Consider the following 14,917-nt stretch of genomic DNA (forward strand, 5'->3'; position numbering starts at 1 on the left):
GTAAATAATCGAATCGCTTATTTTACTATTCTTTAAATATTATATTTTATTATGTATGTAAAGTTCATATTATCCAATAAAGTCTGAGAACATTTAAGTTTGCCGGACTTCCTCCAGTCCCTAATTTAAATGTTTAAGTCTTTATTTACAGTCCAATGCCTTTTAGACTTTTCTAAGTTGTCTGACATGCCTTGATGTTTTTGTACATTTCCCTTAACTAAAAACAAATGGAATATCTGATTATATATTCTAGAAGACCTCAGCAATAATATCATGTAAGTAAAAGAAATGTAGTAATGTAGTAAAAAAAGGTTTAATTTAAATCAAATGTAAACATACCCTACAAAAAATATATATATATATATCCCGGACGAGGGATATGGACTGATGCCAGTTTAAGTGTCTATATCGTCTAAATGTATAGTCCACTGCAGAAGGACTATACTGGGAGTAGGCTATTATCCTTTTCCGTGAAGTCAATATTCCTGGCAATTTTGCATAAACTATTACAATGTGCAAATCAATCATGTATGAATGAATTGATTCATTCGGATCATGATGTCGTATGGTATATGTAACACACTACCATCCTCACACGCATAACTAACGTGGCTTCTCCTAACAGCACATGATCATCTTGAGAATCCAAGGTCACCAAACAAATATATTTTATTTAAAAAAAAGTGTATTTCGTTTACATGGAATAGAACATATAACCACACAAACCAGTGAGAAATTACTACTATGTAATCAACTAGCGACATCTAGTGGCAAGGAGAACGAGTTTAGATAGAAGAGTAAAAAAAAAAAGTGCAGAATAAACAAAGAAACATATTTAATTTAAATGGAAGTGCCTTATAAAAGTCAGTCATAAAAATAACTGATACATCTTTTAACTACATAAACAACATCGGTCAACAATGATCAGTGCAGTCAAGAAGTGTCCTTATTTTGGATCTCTTTCTCAGAACAGGTGGAGATAGAGTGACAGTCTCTGGCTCTTCTTTCATACAACATTGACTGGAAGACTTAGCTTTGAGCAGGATGTGAAACAGGGTTCGGATCCTCTTTGACCCTATGCTGAAGTGGGGAGCCTGCCTTGACCTTGCCCTTGCCCTGGCTGGAGCTCTTCCCTGGAGACAGGGGGTCACTAGGTGTTGGCCTCTTTCTGGGGGAGCACTTAAAAGCAGAGGGACAGCAGTGGCGGATAAGGCACGAGGCGCACAGGGGACCAACAGGCAGACACACCTGCTGACCAAACCCCACCAGCAGCCAGTTGATCTCACTCCAGAGGTCCCTATGGGGAGGTAGACACAGGAAGAGAGGACTTAAAAACAGCCCAGGCCCACTTAACCTTCAGGTGTGTGTCATGACTCACCGTACAAGTGTGTATTGCACAAAGGCTTGCTCTGACCATGATCTAGATAACTATGACGTTAAATGTGTGGCGTCCTACTTTTCACAATGAATAACTCATCTAAATTTCTTTCCTCTTAGCAGCATGTTATTGCCACAGTGTGGGCTGAATATAACAGGGTTTAACCTGAAGAGCAATGATAAGGAGAACAGAGGTGTTGGTTGACAGTTCAGTGTTCACAGTTTACAGAGGGAAACTAAATCATAGTAAACTGGTTGTACAAATATAATCAGTGTACACTGTAGAATGTACGAATGTATGCATTTTATTGAAAACTTGAGGGACATATCACTTCAGTTTGGCCACACAGCACTCTTCACCCCACTACTGGTTGGAACTGCAAACTACTGTTTGTCACAATGGCTTTGTTTTCCGGTGTTTTTCTTGTTGTGGGCTACTAAGGTACCGCACCAGCAAAAGAATAATGGTAGAGTGGACATGTGAAAAAGAAAAACAAAGCAGGACAGCTCAAAGGATATCTTAGGAATACAAATTTCAGAATGTAAGCCAAAGTAACTCCTTATAACTCCTGCTCTGTTTCTGCAGGTAAGACACTTTAAACAGTTACCTTGGCAACCACTCTTCTAAAGCTCGACGTGTCTCCTCCGGGTTTTTTGTTGAGGTTGGAGTCCAGCCCATCCTGTTCGAGATGCGATGAACGTGTGTGTCCACTCCTGTGTACGAATGCCCAGACACACATAAACACATACAGTATGCACACTCCATTATCACGTGTGTGTCCACTCTTGTGTACGAATGCCCAGACACACATAAACACATATACACACTCCATTTTCTTTGAAGCAGTCCTGTTACTAAAACAAATACATCAAAGTTACTGTTGGTTCACAAACTCCACTGTAGACTCATACCAATGCCAGAGATTTGCTTCCAGGCAATATCCATGGCGAGGTGTGCCATCTTGGGCCCCACTCCAGACAGGCGCACTAATCCCGCCACAGAGTTGGGGATGTCCCCATCATACTCCTGCTGGATCATGGCCGTGGTCAGCTTTATGTATTTCACTTTGGTCTTGGGAGGAAGCAAAAGGTGAGTCAGATGTAAATCTGAATTTGTATGTTTGTATTTTAGAAGTCAGAAGGTAGAAGTTAGAGGTTTTGTGGTTGTGTGGGTATTATCAGCACTAGTGTAGCACTTTGTGTACTGATTTTTCAAACGCATCCATGTGAATTCACCCTCCAAAATCCCACTGGGTAGATGAGGTTACCCAGGGTGGCGTCATCTGTGTTAAGGATGGTTTCTACTGTGAGGCCGTGTGCTCTCAGTCTTTGCATGGCGGCTGCAGTCACTTGGTCTTTAGTCTGACTAGAGAGCATGAGGGAAATCAACACCTGGTACCGCATCACCTGCAGAAACAGAGAGAGGAAGGGGAGGGGTGAGAGACACAGAGGAAGAGATAATGGAGGAGAGACAGAGAGAGAGATAATGGAGGAGTGGGAGAGGAAGGAAGGATGTAGAGAGGAAGTGTCAGCAGTGAGGTGAGACCTGATTTTTGACTGCATTCTGTGTGTTGCCTCATCAATACTAGAAACATTTTAACAGGCAACCAAAATGTCTGGCTTGATTTTAACATCTAAGCACCAAGTATTTGGTGAAAGTAAAAAAATAACAATTGTTCAGGCCATGCCTGTGCAATTATTCTGCACAAGGCTTCCTGCCGCTGACATGTCCATACCTACCAACCTGCTGGGTTGAACCCACTCTATCAAGGCTTGGTCTGAACATTGCCACCGAATGAGGTGACATTGAGTAGGCTAAATAAGCACTGGCTGACAGGAATGACTGTAGCCGTAGGTGTCTGTTAATGAATGAATCACACTTTGCTCTCCTGATAGTTCACTTATGAGGTGAGGGGAGAGCAAGCTAGATTGTATACGCCATCTTTAGATGACAACTTTTTGTAGGGTCTGTCAGAGAACTCACAACATGACTTCAAAAAACTATTAAAAAAACACAATATTCCCTGAGTAACTCAGCTACCACACTAAGCTACCCCATAAATTAGCCCAAGGGAGTGTTGTAGGGGTATCCCCTCACTTGTCAATCACTTCAAAGTAATCCACACTGCCAATAAGGTAACATTTGAAAATAGTATGTTCTGGAAAGCAACATATGTTAGCTAATAGGTTAAAAAACTATTGGAGAAGAAACATCAGACAATCTGGGCTCAATTTAAGGTCACATGCCATTGGATTATCGTAGTTTTACTGCAGACAGAAGCCATATATTTATAGACCAGTAAATGCTTCTCTTTTTTACAGGCATTGGTCTTAATACAACTCGCCTTATCTGCGACAGCCTTAAAAGGATTTTATGCCGGCTCACCTTGGGTGCAACCTGTGTATCAAAGCTCTTGGCGGCACCCATCTGGTCAACAGGTGCGTCTCTCACGCTCCTCATCTCACGGATATTTGTTAATTGTTGCATCCAGTTAGTTGGCTCCCAGTGAGGTTCCTTTTTGACTGCTGCATCATTCTCTAGTTCGTACTCCACCTTGACCTGAGCTCTCCTGGGCTTACGTGACGAGGCCGGCAAGGTGTGAGTTAAAGTTTCAGTTTCGTTGTTTTGTACTGAGGTCCCAGACTTGGAGACGTTTCCTGTGACAGTAAACAAAAGCACGTGGTCTGTCTGACTCTTCATCCAAAAAGTAGTTTGGTGAATGAAAAGCTTGATAGAGAACATCTTCATCAAACTGTTTGTGATGGTTAGTTGGAATAATATTATCATAACAGTATTGAGGTGCAGCCAGCAGGAAGATAGCAGGATGACGACTTACCTGCCTGGGATTCAATAGCCACCAGAGCATGGGTCTCGTCTGAAGTGATGAAATGCTCTTCTTTCTCCACCTTAATTTCTACTGTAGCAGAATCTGAGGGCTTCACGCTCCTTGACATTCCGCTTTTAAGCACGGATAGATTGCAGCGGTTCTCGACTCCTCTCCTGGTTCGTACAGTACAGTAGTCTTTCACAGCGAAGTAAGGAGAACTCATTTTTAGACGACACCGGGTTACGGCACCGATGGGCTCCATAGCAAAAAAACATGAACGCACACTGAACAACATACAGCTAAATGAGATGAGATGTAATTTCAACGACAATGTCGGTCATATATCCACTAACATTATTATTAAAGAGTAAACATTGCGCAACCAAAAGGCTCACATACACGCGTGTCACAATATCATAGTCCAAGAAACTAAATTATGAAACACTGAAGTTCATAAGGGGGCAAGTTGCCATGCAAACGGATGACTACTTAACGTACAGAAAACTACACTTCCCAAACAATATCGGCCCTGTATTTCTCATCACATGACGTATCTTTGTAGGAAGTCATGTCAGTTCATTAAGCATGACTTCCGGCTGTAGGTGCAGGCAGGCTAGAATCGTGAGAGTCGAGAAAACAAAGATAAAATAAATAAATGCACATTTATGGATTCGCATCATTTGGAAGCGTTGAACGCTGTACTATCGCACTTAAATGAGCTAAATTGCTAAAGCGCCGGAAGGTACGACTCGACTGTTAGCATAAAAACAACGGACAGTACATTCTTAGCATGCTGCTAGGCTAAATGTATTTATTTCAGCTTGTTTGTATAGTTTTTCACGGGCTTGTCAGTAGACGGCAGATGCATGTTTGTAAGCGCGTTTGCACACACTGTATATAGACGTTAGCATTGACTTCACTAAATGTTAATTTGGCGTCACTTCATGTTGTGAGCCCTCCGAACTGGGTGAATACATTCTTTGTCAGAAGCCTGTGGCATAGGACTTTAGAGGGGAGGGTCAGGGTTTGCAATTGCATTAACCAGACATGCGCCTCAGCCTGTTTACAACTTAGAAGGTCCGGCAGCTGGTTTGTCTTTTCCTCTTTCTCGTGCATGGTTAGCCCAAGGTGACAAAACGCGTCTCCAATGTTTGTTTGAATGTGCATTGTCACATTAATGTTCATCGTTTACTTTTAAACTGTGTGTGCATGTTGATCCTAGGGGTAGGATAGTGCATGGTACCAGGAGTTGGCCTTGCGGGTTACTTTGCCATATTCAGCCACAGACATTGTGTCTTCAAAAACTATTCCTGTTGTGAATAACTGAGGTGTCTTCTTTATATTCCCATCTTTCCAGTGACTGACCTTAGGTCATCAAACCTCTCTAAATATGAACAAGCAGCCCAGTAAGGAGTCTCTGAAGGACAAGGTGAAGGGGATGTTGGGCCTGGGCCCAACACGCATCTCCACCAAGCCCACTGAGACTAAGCCCTCTGAATTTATAATCACCTTGGACATCCTCAAGGTCTGATCCCGCCTCCTGATGATTTCAGTCTTTTTTTCATGGAACTGTAGAGCAATTCATAGTATTGTACACCTCTACTATTGAATTGTAGTATGAAAATCTGTACCATCATGTCTCTTTCATCGCAGGAGCTGAGCCCTGAATGTGGAATAAACAACAGAATCAGAGTGATCAATCATGTTTGTGACTTGGCTAAATCCAAAAAATTTGAAGAGGTGCGTGCATACAGATGAACCTTTTGCCAGTGTGCAATGCTGGCTTATTTGTAAACAGTTATTTTCATGGGCTGAATAAGCATTAGGATTTAGTTTGTGTTAGAATTCAATCTACATTTTGTATTTAAGTGTTTTAATAATGACAGTATAGTATACTTTATTCTAATGTGGTATGTTGTAGAACAAGTTATTTGATAGATCCTTTTAATGGTTAACAGTAGGTATGATGCTCGTGTGTGTATTTGTGTGTGAGCACCAGAGAAAGGGAGAGTAGAACTCATAGTGATTTGTTTTCCATATGAGAAGCACGCGGTGGAGGCGGTGTGGAAGGCGGTAGAGGACATGCTTCAGCCAGACTCTCCACCGGAGGCTCGCCATGCCGTCTTACAGCTGCTCCGAGCTATTATTCATGGACAGGTGAGGCCTTAACATGCATACACGTACACGCGCATGTGCACAAACTGAGGAAGAGATCAGGGGCACAAATAGGAAGAAGTCATGGGATATAATGTTTGGTATCTCACGCACATTGTATTTACCATTAAAAGTCTAATTTATAAATAGAAATGTAATTGACCTGTGTGAATGTTTGTGTTTGTGTCTGTTACAGGGGGAGAGACTTGGCCCATTGAGAGCCTATTTCTTTAAACTGGTCTGGCTTTATCAACCCTCCAATGAAGACCTTTCTGAGCGCCTGGAGGTTTTCAAAGCACTCACAGAAAATGGGAAAGACATCACATATCTGGAGGAAGACATAGGTACGGGATAAATAGACACTCCAATTCACTCACTGTTAAATTACGTACATATGCAACATAGACAGTAGGAGTTTTTGTGTGATATTCTGGGGGTATTTCATTGACACAAAGCGGGTGTAAATTAAGCAACAATGGATTCAGTAATTAGAGGATGTGGCAATGAAGTCTTTCTTCTTGCTGGTGTAATGAAATGTTTTTGCCAAGTTATTAAATTAGCTTTAGGTAATGCGCGTCTGACTTTGCATATTGCCAGCCGTGTTGCACATTTATGAAGTTAGGACCCTGTGTGTTTGATGGGAATGGTGACATATGGATGATCTAACGTTGTCTTTGTCTCAGCACGCTTTGTGCTGCTCTGGATGGACATGGGGTTGACTGCTGACTTCCTGCACGTCTTGGTCAACCTGGTGAAGTTTAACAGCTGCTACTTGGACCAGAACGTCTCTCTCATGGTCCAGTAAGGAACTCCACCCACAAACATACGTACAAAATAAAGGACATATCCTTGTCTAGTGCATTACAGTACATTTGTTTGGTAACTACTTTTTTATTTGTTCATAGGAAAATCTGCCTCTTATGTAATCGGACTACATCTTCAACCGACATTGAGGTATTACTCCGTTAGCATCACATACCCGTTAGACCTAATTGTCAGGGTTCAACCGTGACCTTTAACCCTGCCTTTGTGTTCAGGTGGCCCTTCAGGTGCTGGATGCAGTGGTCTGTTATAACTGCCTGCCATCCGACTCACTGACCATCTTCATCATCACACTCTGCCGTACTGTTAATGTCAAAGAGTTCTGTGAGTCCTGCTGGAAGGTGAGTTTGTTTTTGCCTGTCTCTCACCCACTGGGTTTCTCTCTTTGCTCTTTCTCTTTAAGTCCGTGGGCTTTAGTGGTATTGACAAAACACTCAGTTGCACTGTAAGATCCTTTGCACATTTATAAGGAAGAAATGCTCTTTGTCCCTGTGCAAGTCTTTCCCTCTGAGGAAATGTTCTGTTTGAATCCTCAGCTCATGCGAAAGGTGCTGGGGACGCACCTAGGCCACAGTGCCATCTACACCATGTGTCACATCATGGAGGAGAGGTACGGACTCTACTGTGTTGGAGACAAATGGTTGAGATTTAGTATGTGTTTATGTATGTATGTATGTGTGTGTGTGAATGTGATGTGTGTGCTTAAGTATGTGTGTGTAAATGTGATGTGTGTGTGTTCAGGGCCTACTCTGAGGATGCCGCTCTGCTGCGTGGTGCTGTGTTCTTCGTTGGCATGGCGCTGTGGGGGGCACACCGACTCCCTGCGCTGAAGAACACCCCCACGCTGGTGCTGCCATCCTTCTTCAAGGTGTGTCAGTATGTGCCAGTTATGAGTTAGTATGCCATCCTTCTTCAAGGTGAGACAGTATGTGCCAGTTATGAGTTAGTATGCCATCCTTCTTCAGGTGTGTCAGTTATGAGTTAGTATGCCATCCATCTTCAAGGTGTGTCAGTGTGTGCCAGTTAGGAGTTAGTATGCCATCCTTCTTCAAGGTGTGTCAGTGTGTGCCAGTTAGGAGTTAGTATGCCATCCTTCTTCAAGGTGTGCCAGTTATGAGTTAGTATGCCATCCTTCTTCAAGGTGTGTCAGTATGTGCCAGTTATGAGTTAGTATGCCATCCTTCTTCAAGGTGTGCCAGTTATGAGTTAGTATGCCATCCTTCTTCAAGGTGTGTCAGTGTGTGCCAGTTATGAGTTAGTATGCCATCCTTCTTCAAGGTGTGTCAGTATGTGCCAGTTATGAGTTAGTATGCCATCCTTCTTCAAGGTGTGTCAGTTATGAGTTAGTATGCCATCCTTCTTCAAGGTGTGTCAGTATGTGCCAGTTATGAGTTAGTATGCCATCCTTCTTCAAGGTGTGTCAGTTATGAGTTAGTATGCCATCCTTCTTCAAGGTGTTAGTATGGACGAGTTATGAGTTAGTATGCCATCCTTCTTCAAGGTGTTAGTATGGACGAGTTATGAGTTAGTATGCCATCCTTCTTCAAGGTTTGTCAGTGTGTGCCAGTTATGAGTTAGTATGCTGGAAACACACTTTAAAAAACTGAAGGATGTTGAAATGATTTGCCAGGGTCTTATGTCAGGATGTAGTCAGCAGAAGTGACGTCAGATTCATACACACACTAAATTGTGTTTGGTTGTTACATCAGTTTTTAAAGGAGTGACATAGAAAACAAAACAAATCCTAACCATTCACTTCTTTTCATGTTTTTTTCTTAGGCCATGACCTGTGCCAATGAACTGGTGTCATATGAAATTGTGCTGTCAATCACACGACTAATAAAGAAATATGGCAAGGAGCTGCAAGTGGTCACCTGGGACACACTGCTGGCCATCATTGAAAGACTCCTCCAGCAAATCCAAGTGAGTACTGCACACACACGCACAGAGCTTTAAGATACATATGTGCCCATGAACATGTCTAAACTCCCTCCCATTCTCTCCCCGCTCAGACAATAGGCAGTGCGGAGCTCAAGTCCATTGTGTACGAGCTGCTCAGCACGGTCGAAGAGCTGTATGAACAGAACGGGTACCATGGTTCATGCGACAAGTTCTTCAGTCTGGTGGAGAAGTGTGCAGATAAACGTCCCGTGAGTTCAATATCTCACTCCTTCCTTTCGCCTCGCTCATTCGCTCACTCACTCACTCACTTATGCCTCATTCTCCTGCTGTCTCCATTCCCTTATTGAATGTATGAACATGTTTATGACTGAATCGAGACTGACATGACTGGAATATGATATCGACAGGATGCTTCAGTGCTGACTCTCATCTCATATCGTGCCCAATCCATCCAACCGGCCAAAGATGGCTGGATCCAGAGTCTACATCGGCTGATGGAGAAGTTCTTCAGGTGAGTCTCTCAAACTCCTGTCTGTCCACCAACTCCTTTTTCCAATTGAATCATCCATGCGGTGATGATGACCATTGCCTTCTCTCCTCTCTCTTGCTCCCAGGAATGAGACCCGTAGCGTAATCCGGATTAAAGTCCTTCACATCCTCTCCTTTGTCCTCAGCACGAACCGCCAACTGTATGAGGTCAGGATGGCGGATTAGCTTTGAAAGATTACCATGCTGTCCACCTAATATTGATGTTGGATGTTGACTTCACTTGGACTACCAAGTTTGAGGAGATGTTTCCTCACCCTCTTCACTTCTCTTTTAGGAGGAGCTTATAGAAGTTGTGGTGATCCCACAGTTGGGTCAGATAGCCGAGGACAAGGACCTCCTGGTCAGGAAGCAGGCCACCCAGCTTCTGGTCGACCTGGCTGAGGGCTGCAGTACTCATCATTTCAATAGCCTGCTGGATCTTATTGAGAAGGTAGGAGAAGCAGACATCATAGAGACTTGATTTAAGCAACGGAGGACAGCTGAAATATTCAACCAAACATACAGTGAGGCCATTAGTAAAGATGCTTCTGTTTTGCAGTCTTTTTATCCATTTGTCTTTATAAATGAAAATAATAGTTGTAGAAAATGTTTTATCTGGGAAAAAATGTATATTCATTTCAGTGTTTGGTATGCCTCTCTTGTACTTTAGGGGCACTTGAGGATGCTCATTGGGAAATACCATGGGTCATCAGGTTTTCCACAACTTGAGGTCATTGGGGTTGTTGAGGTCCATAAATGTTCTTTGGGTTGAGGTCAGGTGACTGCGGTGGAAAGTCTTGGTTGGTCTTCAGGTAGATGTTGCAAAGCTTGGAGGTGTGCTTGAGGAGCCCCAGAGGGTAAACCAGAGAGTAGAACATGTCTCTGAAGAATTTTCGGATGCCTTGCGCTGCCCTCTTAGACACCTTCAGTCTAGCCTGAAGAAAGCTCCTCTTTGCTTTGAATAATAGTTTGACTTCTCACACCTTCACTTATTTCTGATGCCTTGTTTCTCACTATCACAGTGCTACTTACAAAGGATCATGCTACTCAAGCAATGTTATTATGGAGACTTAAGGCACAGCCACATTCATAAGAGGTGAACAACAGCTGTAAGTTGATTTACTTGAACCAGCCAATGGTGAGCAGCTGAAGTCCCTGTCACAAGACCTTTTGTACTATGGAGTTAACCGGTCAATATCATACATTTGATTGGTGACCTAGGAATTCTGCAGAATCTTCTTCATTTTGTATGTTCTTTGCGTTTGTAAATGTTGGTAAACCCTCAAGCTTTCTGATTATTTCAAGGTTCATAGAAAAGATCACAGAGTTTTGATGTTTCGATTTTGGACCCCACTGTATCTTTGATAGGATTAGAGTGTCATGCTTGCATATGTCATGTGCTGTATTTAGGCAGTACTACATTATTAAGTTCATGTACCAAGGTCTTTATTGCATAGATCATTATTGCTGATGATGTACAGTAGGTGCACACACAAGACCTTCAGGAACTCTTAGAGATGGCAAGACAGCAGATAGAAGGCATACATGCATGTGGAATGCAGTGAATTGTATGTTTAGTTGATATGCTTATATTTGATAATGCCTTTGTGAGTGTGCCTATGTGTCATACGTGTGATGTGTGGCAGGTGTCCAGTCGCCCCCATGTCATATATGTGGTAATGCCTTTGTGATTGTGCCTATGTGTCATGCGTGTGATGTGTGACAGGTGTCCAGTCGCCCCCTGGTCTGTGGGTCCATGGATGGGGAGAGGGACCTCACCGCTGAGTCACCCATGGAGGATGTGAAGACGGCCATCTTAGGCCTCCTGGAAATCTTACAGGTACACAGATACACACAGACCCAAACGTTCACCTGTTCTTTTTTTTTTAAGATGTGACTTCCTCCACTATGCAAGGCTAATGTGAGTTATGTTCTTTATTGAAAAGGAAGTGAAGGAAGTGTAAAGTAAATATGAATTGTGTATTGTAAAAATCTGAATAAGTGTGTGTCGTTTGTGTCCTCTCCAGAGTAAGATGTACAGCCTGCCTGCCAGCCATGCCAGTCGAGTGTATGAGCTTCTCATCAGCCACCTGCAGCTGCACTACAAACACAAGTACAGCAGCGCCATCGCCAGCAGCATACGCCTACAGGTGAACAGCCATTACTACACATATACAGATACAGCATCACCTACAGGTGACCAGCCATTACTACACATATACAGATGCAGCATCACCTACAGCTGACCAGCCATTACTACTCATATACAGATACAGATACAGCATCACCTACAGGTGACCAGCCATTACTACACATATACAGATACAGCATCACCAACAGGTGACCAGCCATTACTACACATATACAGATCAGTTACAGCACCGCCTACAGGTGACCAACCGTTACAACACATACACAGATACAGATCAGTTTCCCACAGCCCAGCCCACCACTAACACTAACAACTCTCCTACACCCCGTCTACCGCATTGTCAGCATTATTATGACCAGCAGAAATGATTTGGTGTTATCTTTTGTCTCTCTCTCTCTCTCTCTCTCTCTCTTTCACTCTCAGGTGTTTGACTTCTTACTGCTGATGCGAGCTGATTCTCTTCATCGTCTGGGTGTCCCAAATAAAGATGGGGCACTGCGGTTCAGCCCCTATTGTCACTGTGATATGGGGTAGGTACCTCCTTGATACACATGGACACAGGATCACATTAGCACACAAGGTTTTTTTCCCTGGGTTCATCCTGGATGAGTATCCTTCCTCATCTTTCCTCAGAGGTTCTTAACATGTGATAATGTTAATATATGAGTTGGTTTTTCCTTGAGTTTCCAAATGCTGCTACCATAAAAAATACCAAGAATGTTCACAATGATGCCATTAATGCTGTTCCCATTACTATTGAAGTGCATGGCTACTGGAAATGCTAAATATTTTAATTTGATGCTACATAGGTGCATAGCAGTCTAACTAACGTGCAGTATGTCGGCTTTCTGATGCCTGACATGTTTGGTACCGTTGGAAAGCGCTATAACTCTCACACAACGTTATCTAATCCAAATAAGGACATTTCCTTTCCAGCAGTAACCAATGATGTTAGCAAAAACGGGGGTTTAAACCTAAGGACGCAATTTCATTGGTTTGCGGTGGTTTCTGATAACGTGATTTGCTCAGACGCATCACGTGGTATGGCTTGACACTTCCTGAATCTTTAAATGCGATTTTCTCAAAATGAGTTTTTTGTCATACTCCAAGGATAATAACTCCACTTCAGTTCAACCTATATACACCAAACTTTCCAGTCTTGTACCCAACTATATTATGAAGACATTTACAGAGGGATTTGTAAATATATTATTCCTAGCCTGAATTATATAACATTATATCCCCAAAAACATGGCGAAAATCGATTTTTTTTTTAAGGCTATTGACAGTCTTTTCTGATTTACAGGAAAACAAAAGTAGATATCCATAAACCCCTCTGTAATTTTTTTCCCATCTAATATGCCAACAAAAGGGAAAAGGATTTTTTAACCTGGCTTTATCCCATGATCAGACATGGTCTTTTAAACATTATGCAAATTAGCACATATTTTATGAGATAACGCCTAATTTGCATATTCAAACATCAAAATACAAAAAACTTGTAATACATTTTTTTCTCATCTAAACATGACTGATCAACTGAGAAAGTTTCATGGTGATACCTATTATTTAAGATTTTTACCCTATTCACCTGTAGTGTCTCGCCTTAAGTTTACTAGGCCAATCTGTGTCTTAATTTGATCACATTCTCAGAGAGTCAAAAGTTTATGCACACTTTGTGTGTGCGTGTGTGTACGTGTGTGTGTGTGTGTGAGTGTGTGCGTGCGTGTGTGTGTGTGTGTACCTGTGTGTACCTGTGTGTGTGTGTGTGTGTGTGTGTGTGTGTGTGTGTGTGTGTGTGTGTGTGTGTGTGTGTGTGTGTGTGTGTGTGTGTGTTCCAGTGAACCTGAAAAGAGGGTGAATGAGAAGAAGCCAGCAGGCTCAGTGTCGCCCCCTGCTGGAAGTCCTGTTCCTGCTGGACCTCCCTCTTCCATCCGCACAGCCTATCTGCCCTACAGTCTGGCCTTCAGTGTGATCCTGCAGTGCCTCAAGATGGTAGACACACACACACACACACACACACACACACACATACCCACTACTTCACTGCAATATTGCCTCTGTTCCAAAAATATTTTTAACAGGCTAATCTATTCATTAACTCAAGGAAATCGTAGAGCTTATGACCTGTAGGGCTTAATGGTGTCCTCTTTGTTGTTCTGTTTTGAGCAGGAGGCTGATTGGAAGGTGCTGAAGCTTGTGCTGGATAAGTTACCGTGGACGCTTCAGTACAAGGTGCTCCTGCTCACGTCTCCCTGCAGCATTGACCAGCTCGGCTCCATACTCTGCTCCATGGTAACGCACACACACACACACACACACACACACACACACACACACACACACACACACACACACACACACACACACACACACACACACACTCACTTTCACTCAGTGCCACTGACTGACTGACTGACTGCCACAAGTTTGGGTATGTTCTCACCACTGTGCTGTGTGTTTGTAGGTGACCGATCGTATGATTGCGGAACGCCTGAAGAAAACTCCCGATGGATTTGCGCGCACCGATGTGCAGCTAGCAGTGGTGCCAGTGCTCACTGCCCTCACCTCTTACCACAACTACCTGGAGCAGCCCAGACAGGTACCAAAACATGGAACACGTTACCGTGGGCATCCGTTTGGGTTGAACAGGGCTGGGAACACGTTACCGTGGGCATCCGTTTGGGTTGAACAGGGCTGGGAACACGTTACCGTGGGCATCCGTTTGGGTTGAACAGGGCTGGGAACACGTTACCGTGGGCATCCGTTTGGGTTGAACAGGGCTGGGAACACGTTACCGTGGTCATCCGTTTGGGTTGAACAGGGCTGGGAACACGTTACCGTGGCCATCCGTTTGGGTTGAACAGGGCTGGGGAGTTGACATGATCCTACCCGTCACCGGGCCAACGTGTGTCTGCCTCAGCTATGAGCGTAAACAAATACAAATGCTCCAAGTTTCAAAAGGCGTTTGGGATTGTGTAGGGCTGAAAACAGTGTCAAAACAAGTGGGATGTATCTCTGTCATTTAGTGGCCAGCGGATACAGAACTCTGCAGTGAGAACCTTCCCTGAAACTAAGACTAATGATGACATGATAATGACGCATAACAAACCCAAGGAGACTAGGTGTAATTATTAGCACTGTCACCTCTGGT

General features: G+C 43.2%; 2 protein-coding genes across 4 annotated transcripts in view; one reads left to right on the forward strand and one right to left on the reverse strand.

Moving 5' to 3' along the window:
• Positions 1–1,029: 1,029 nt before the first annotated feature.
• nthl1 (nth-like DNA glycosylase 1) lies at positions 1,030–3,896 on the reverse strand (the record flags this gene model as incomplete). Its single annotated transcript, XM_080844351.1, has 5 exons — positions 3,764–3,896; positions 2,614–2,784; positions 2,290–2,449; positions 1,986–2,091; positions 1,030–1,297 (listed from the first exon to the last, which is right to left on the reverse strand). The coding sequence occupies exons 1-5, from the start codon at positions 3,863–3,865 to the stop codon at positions 1,030–1,032; spliced, it is 807 nt and encodes a 268-aa protein (XP_080700477.1). The 5' UTR covers positions 3,866–3,896.
• A 909-nt stretch (positions 3,897–4,805) lies between these two features.
• The window catches only part of tsc2 (TSC complex subunit 2), a 41,173-nt gene continuing 31,061 nt past the window's right edge, over positions 4,806–14,917 (forward strand). For 2 of the 3 annotated variants that reach the window (XM_080849187.1, XM_080849188.1), the window contains exons 1-21: positions 4,806–4,947; positions 5,563–5,730; positions 5,859–5,945; positions 6,252–6,362; positions 6,556–6,703; positions 7,043–7,160; positions 7,265–7,313; positions 7,397–7,522; positions 7,718–7,791; positions 7,923–8,049; positions 8,961–9,104; positions 9,194–9,331; positions 9,491–9,594; positions 9,698–9,779; positions 9,907–10,062; positions 11,338–11,451; positions 11,639–11,761; positions 12,187–12,293; positions 13,605–13,758; positions 13,936–14,058; positions 14,231–14,365. In XM_080849187.1, the coding sequence (XP_080705313.1) occupies positions 5,596–5,730; positions 5,859–5,945; positions 6,252–6,362; positions 6,556–6,703; positions 7,043–7,160; positions 7,265–7,313; positions 7,397–7,522; positions 7,718–7,791; positions 7,923–8,049; positions 8,961–9,104; positions 9,194–9,331; positions 9,491–9,594; positions 9,698–9,779; positions 9,907–10,062; positions 11,338–11,451; positions 11,639–11,761; positions 12,187–12,293; positions 13,605–13,758; positions 13,936–14,058; positions 14,231–14,365 (2,355 nt within the window). In that variant the 5' untranslated portion in view covers positions 4,806–4,947; positions 5,563–5,595. Of the gene's footprint in view, positions 4,948–5,562; positions 5,731–5,858; positions 5,946–6,251; positions 6,363–6,555; positions 6,704–7,042; positions 7,161–7,264; positions 7,314–7,396; positions 7,523–7,717; positions 7,792–7,922; positions 8,050–8,719; positions 8,730–8,960; positions 9,105–9,193; positions 9,332–9,490; positions 9,595–9,697; positions 9,780–9,906; positions 10,063–11,337; positions 11,452–11,638; positions 11,762–12,186; positions 12,294–13,604; positions 13,759–13,935; positions 14,059–14,230; positions 14,366–14,917 lie in introns of those variants that run through there. The other variant, XM_080849189.1, reaches the window with a different exon arrangement.

This window comes from Sprattus sprattus (assembly GCF_963457725.1).
Source record: "Sprattus sprattus genome assembly, chromosome: 1".
NCBI classification, from domain to species: domain Eukaryota; kingdom Metazoa; phylum Chordata; class Actinopteri; order Clupeiformes; family Clupeidae; genus Sprattus; species Sprattus sprattus.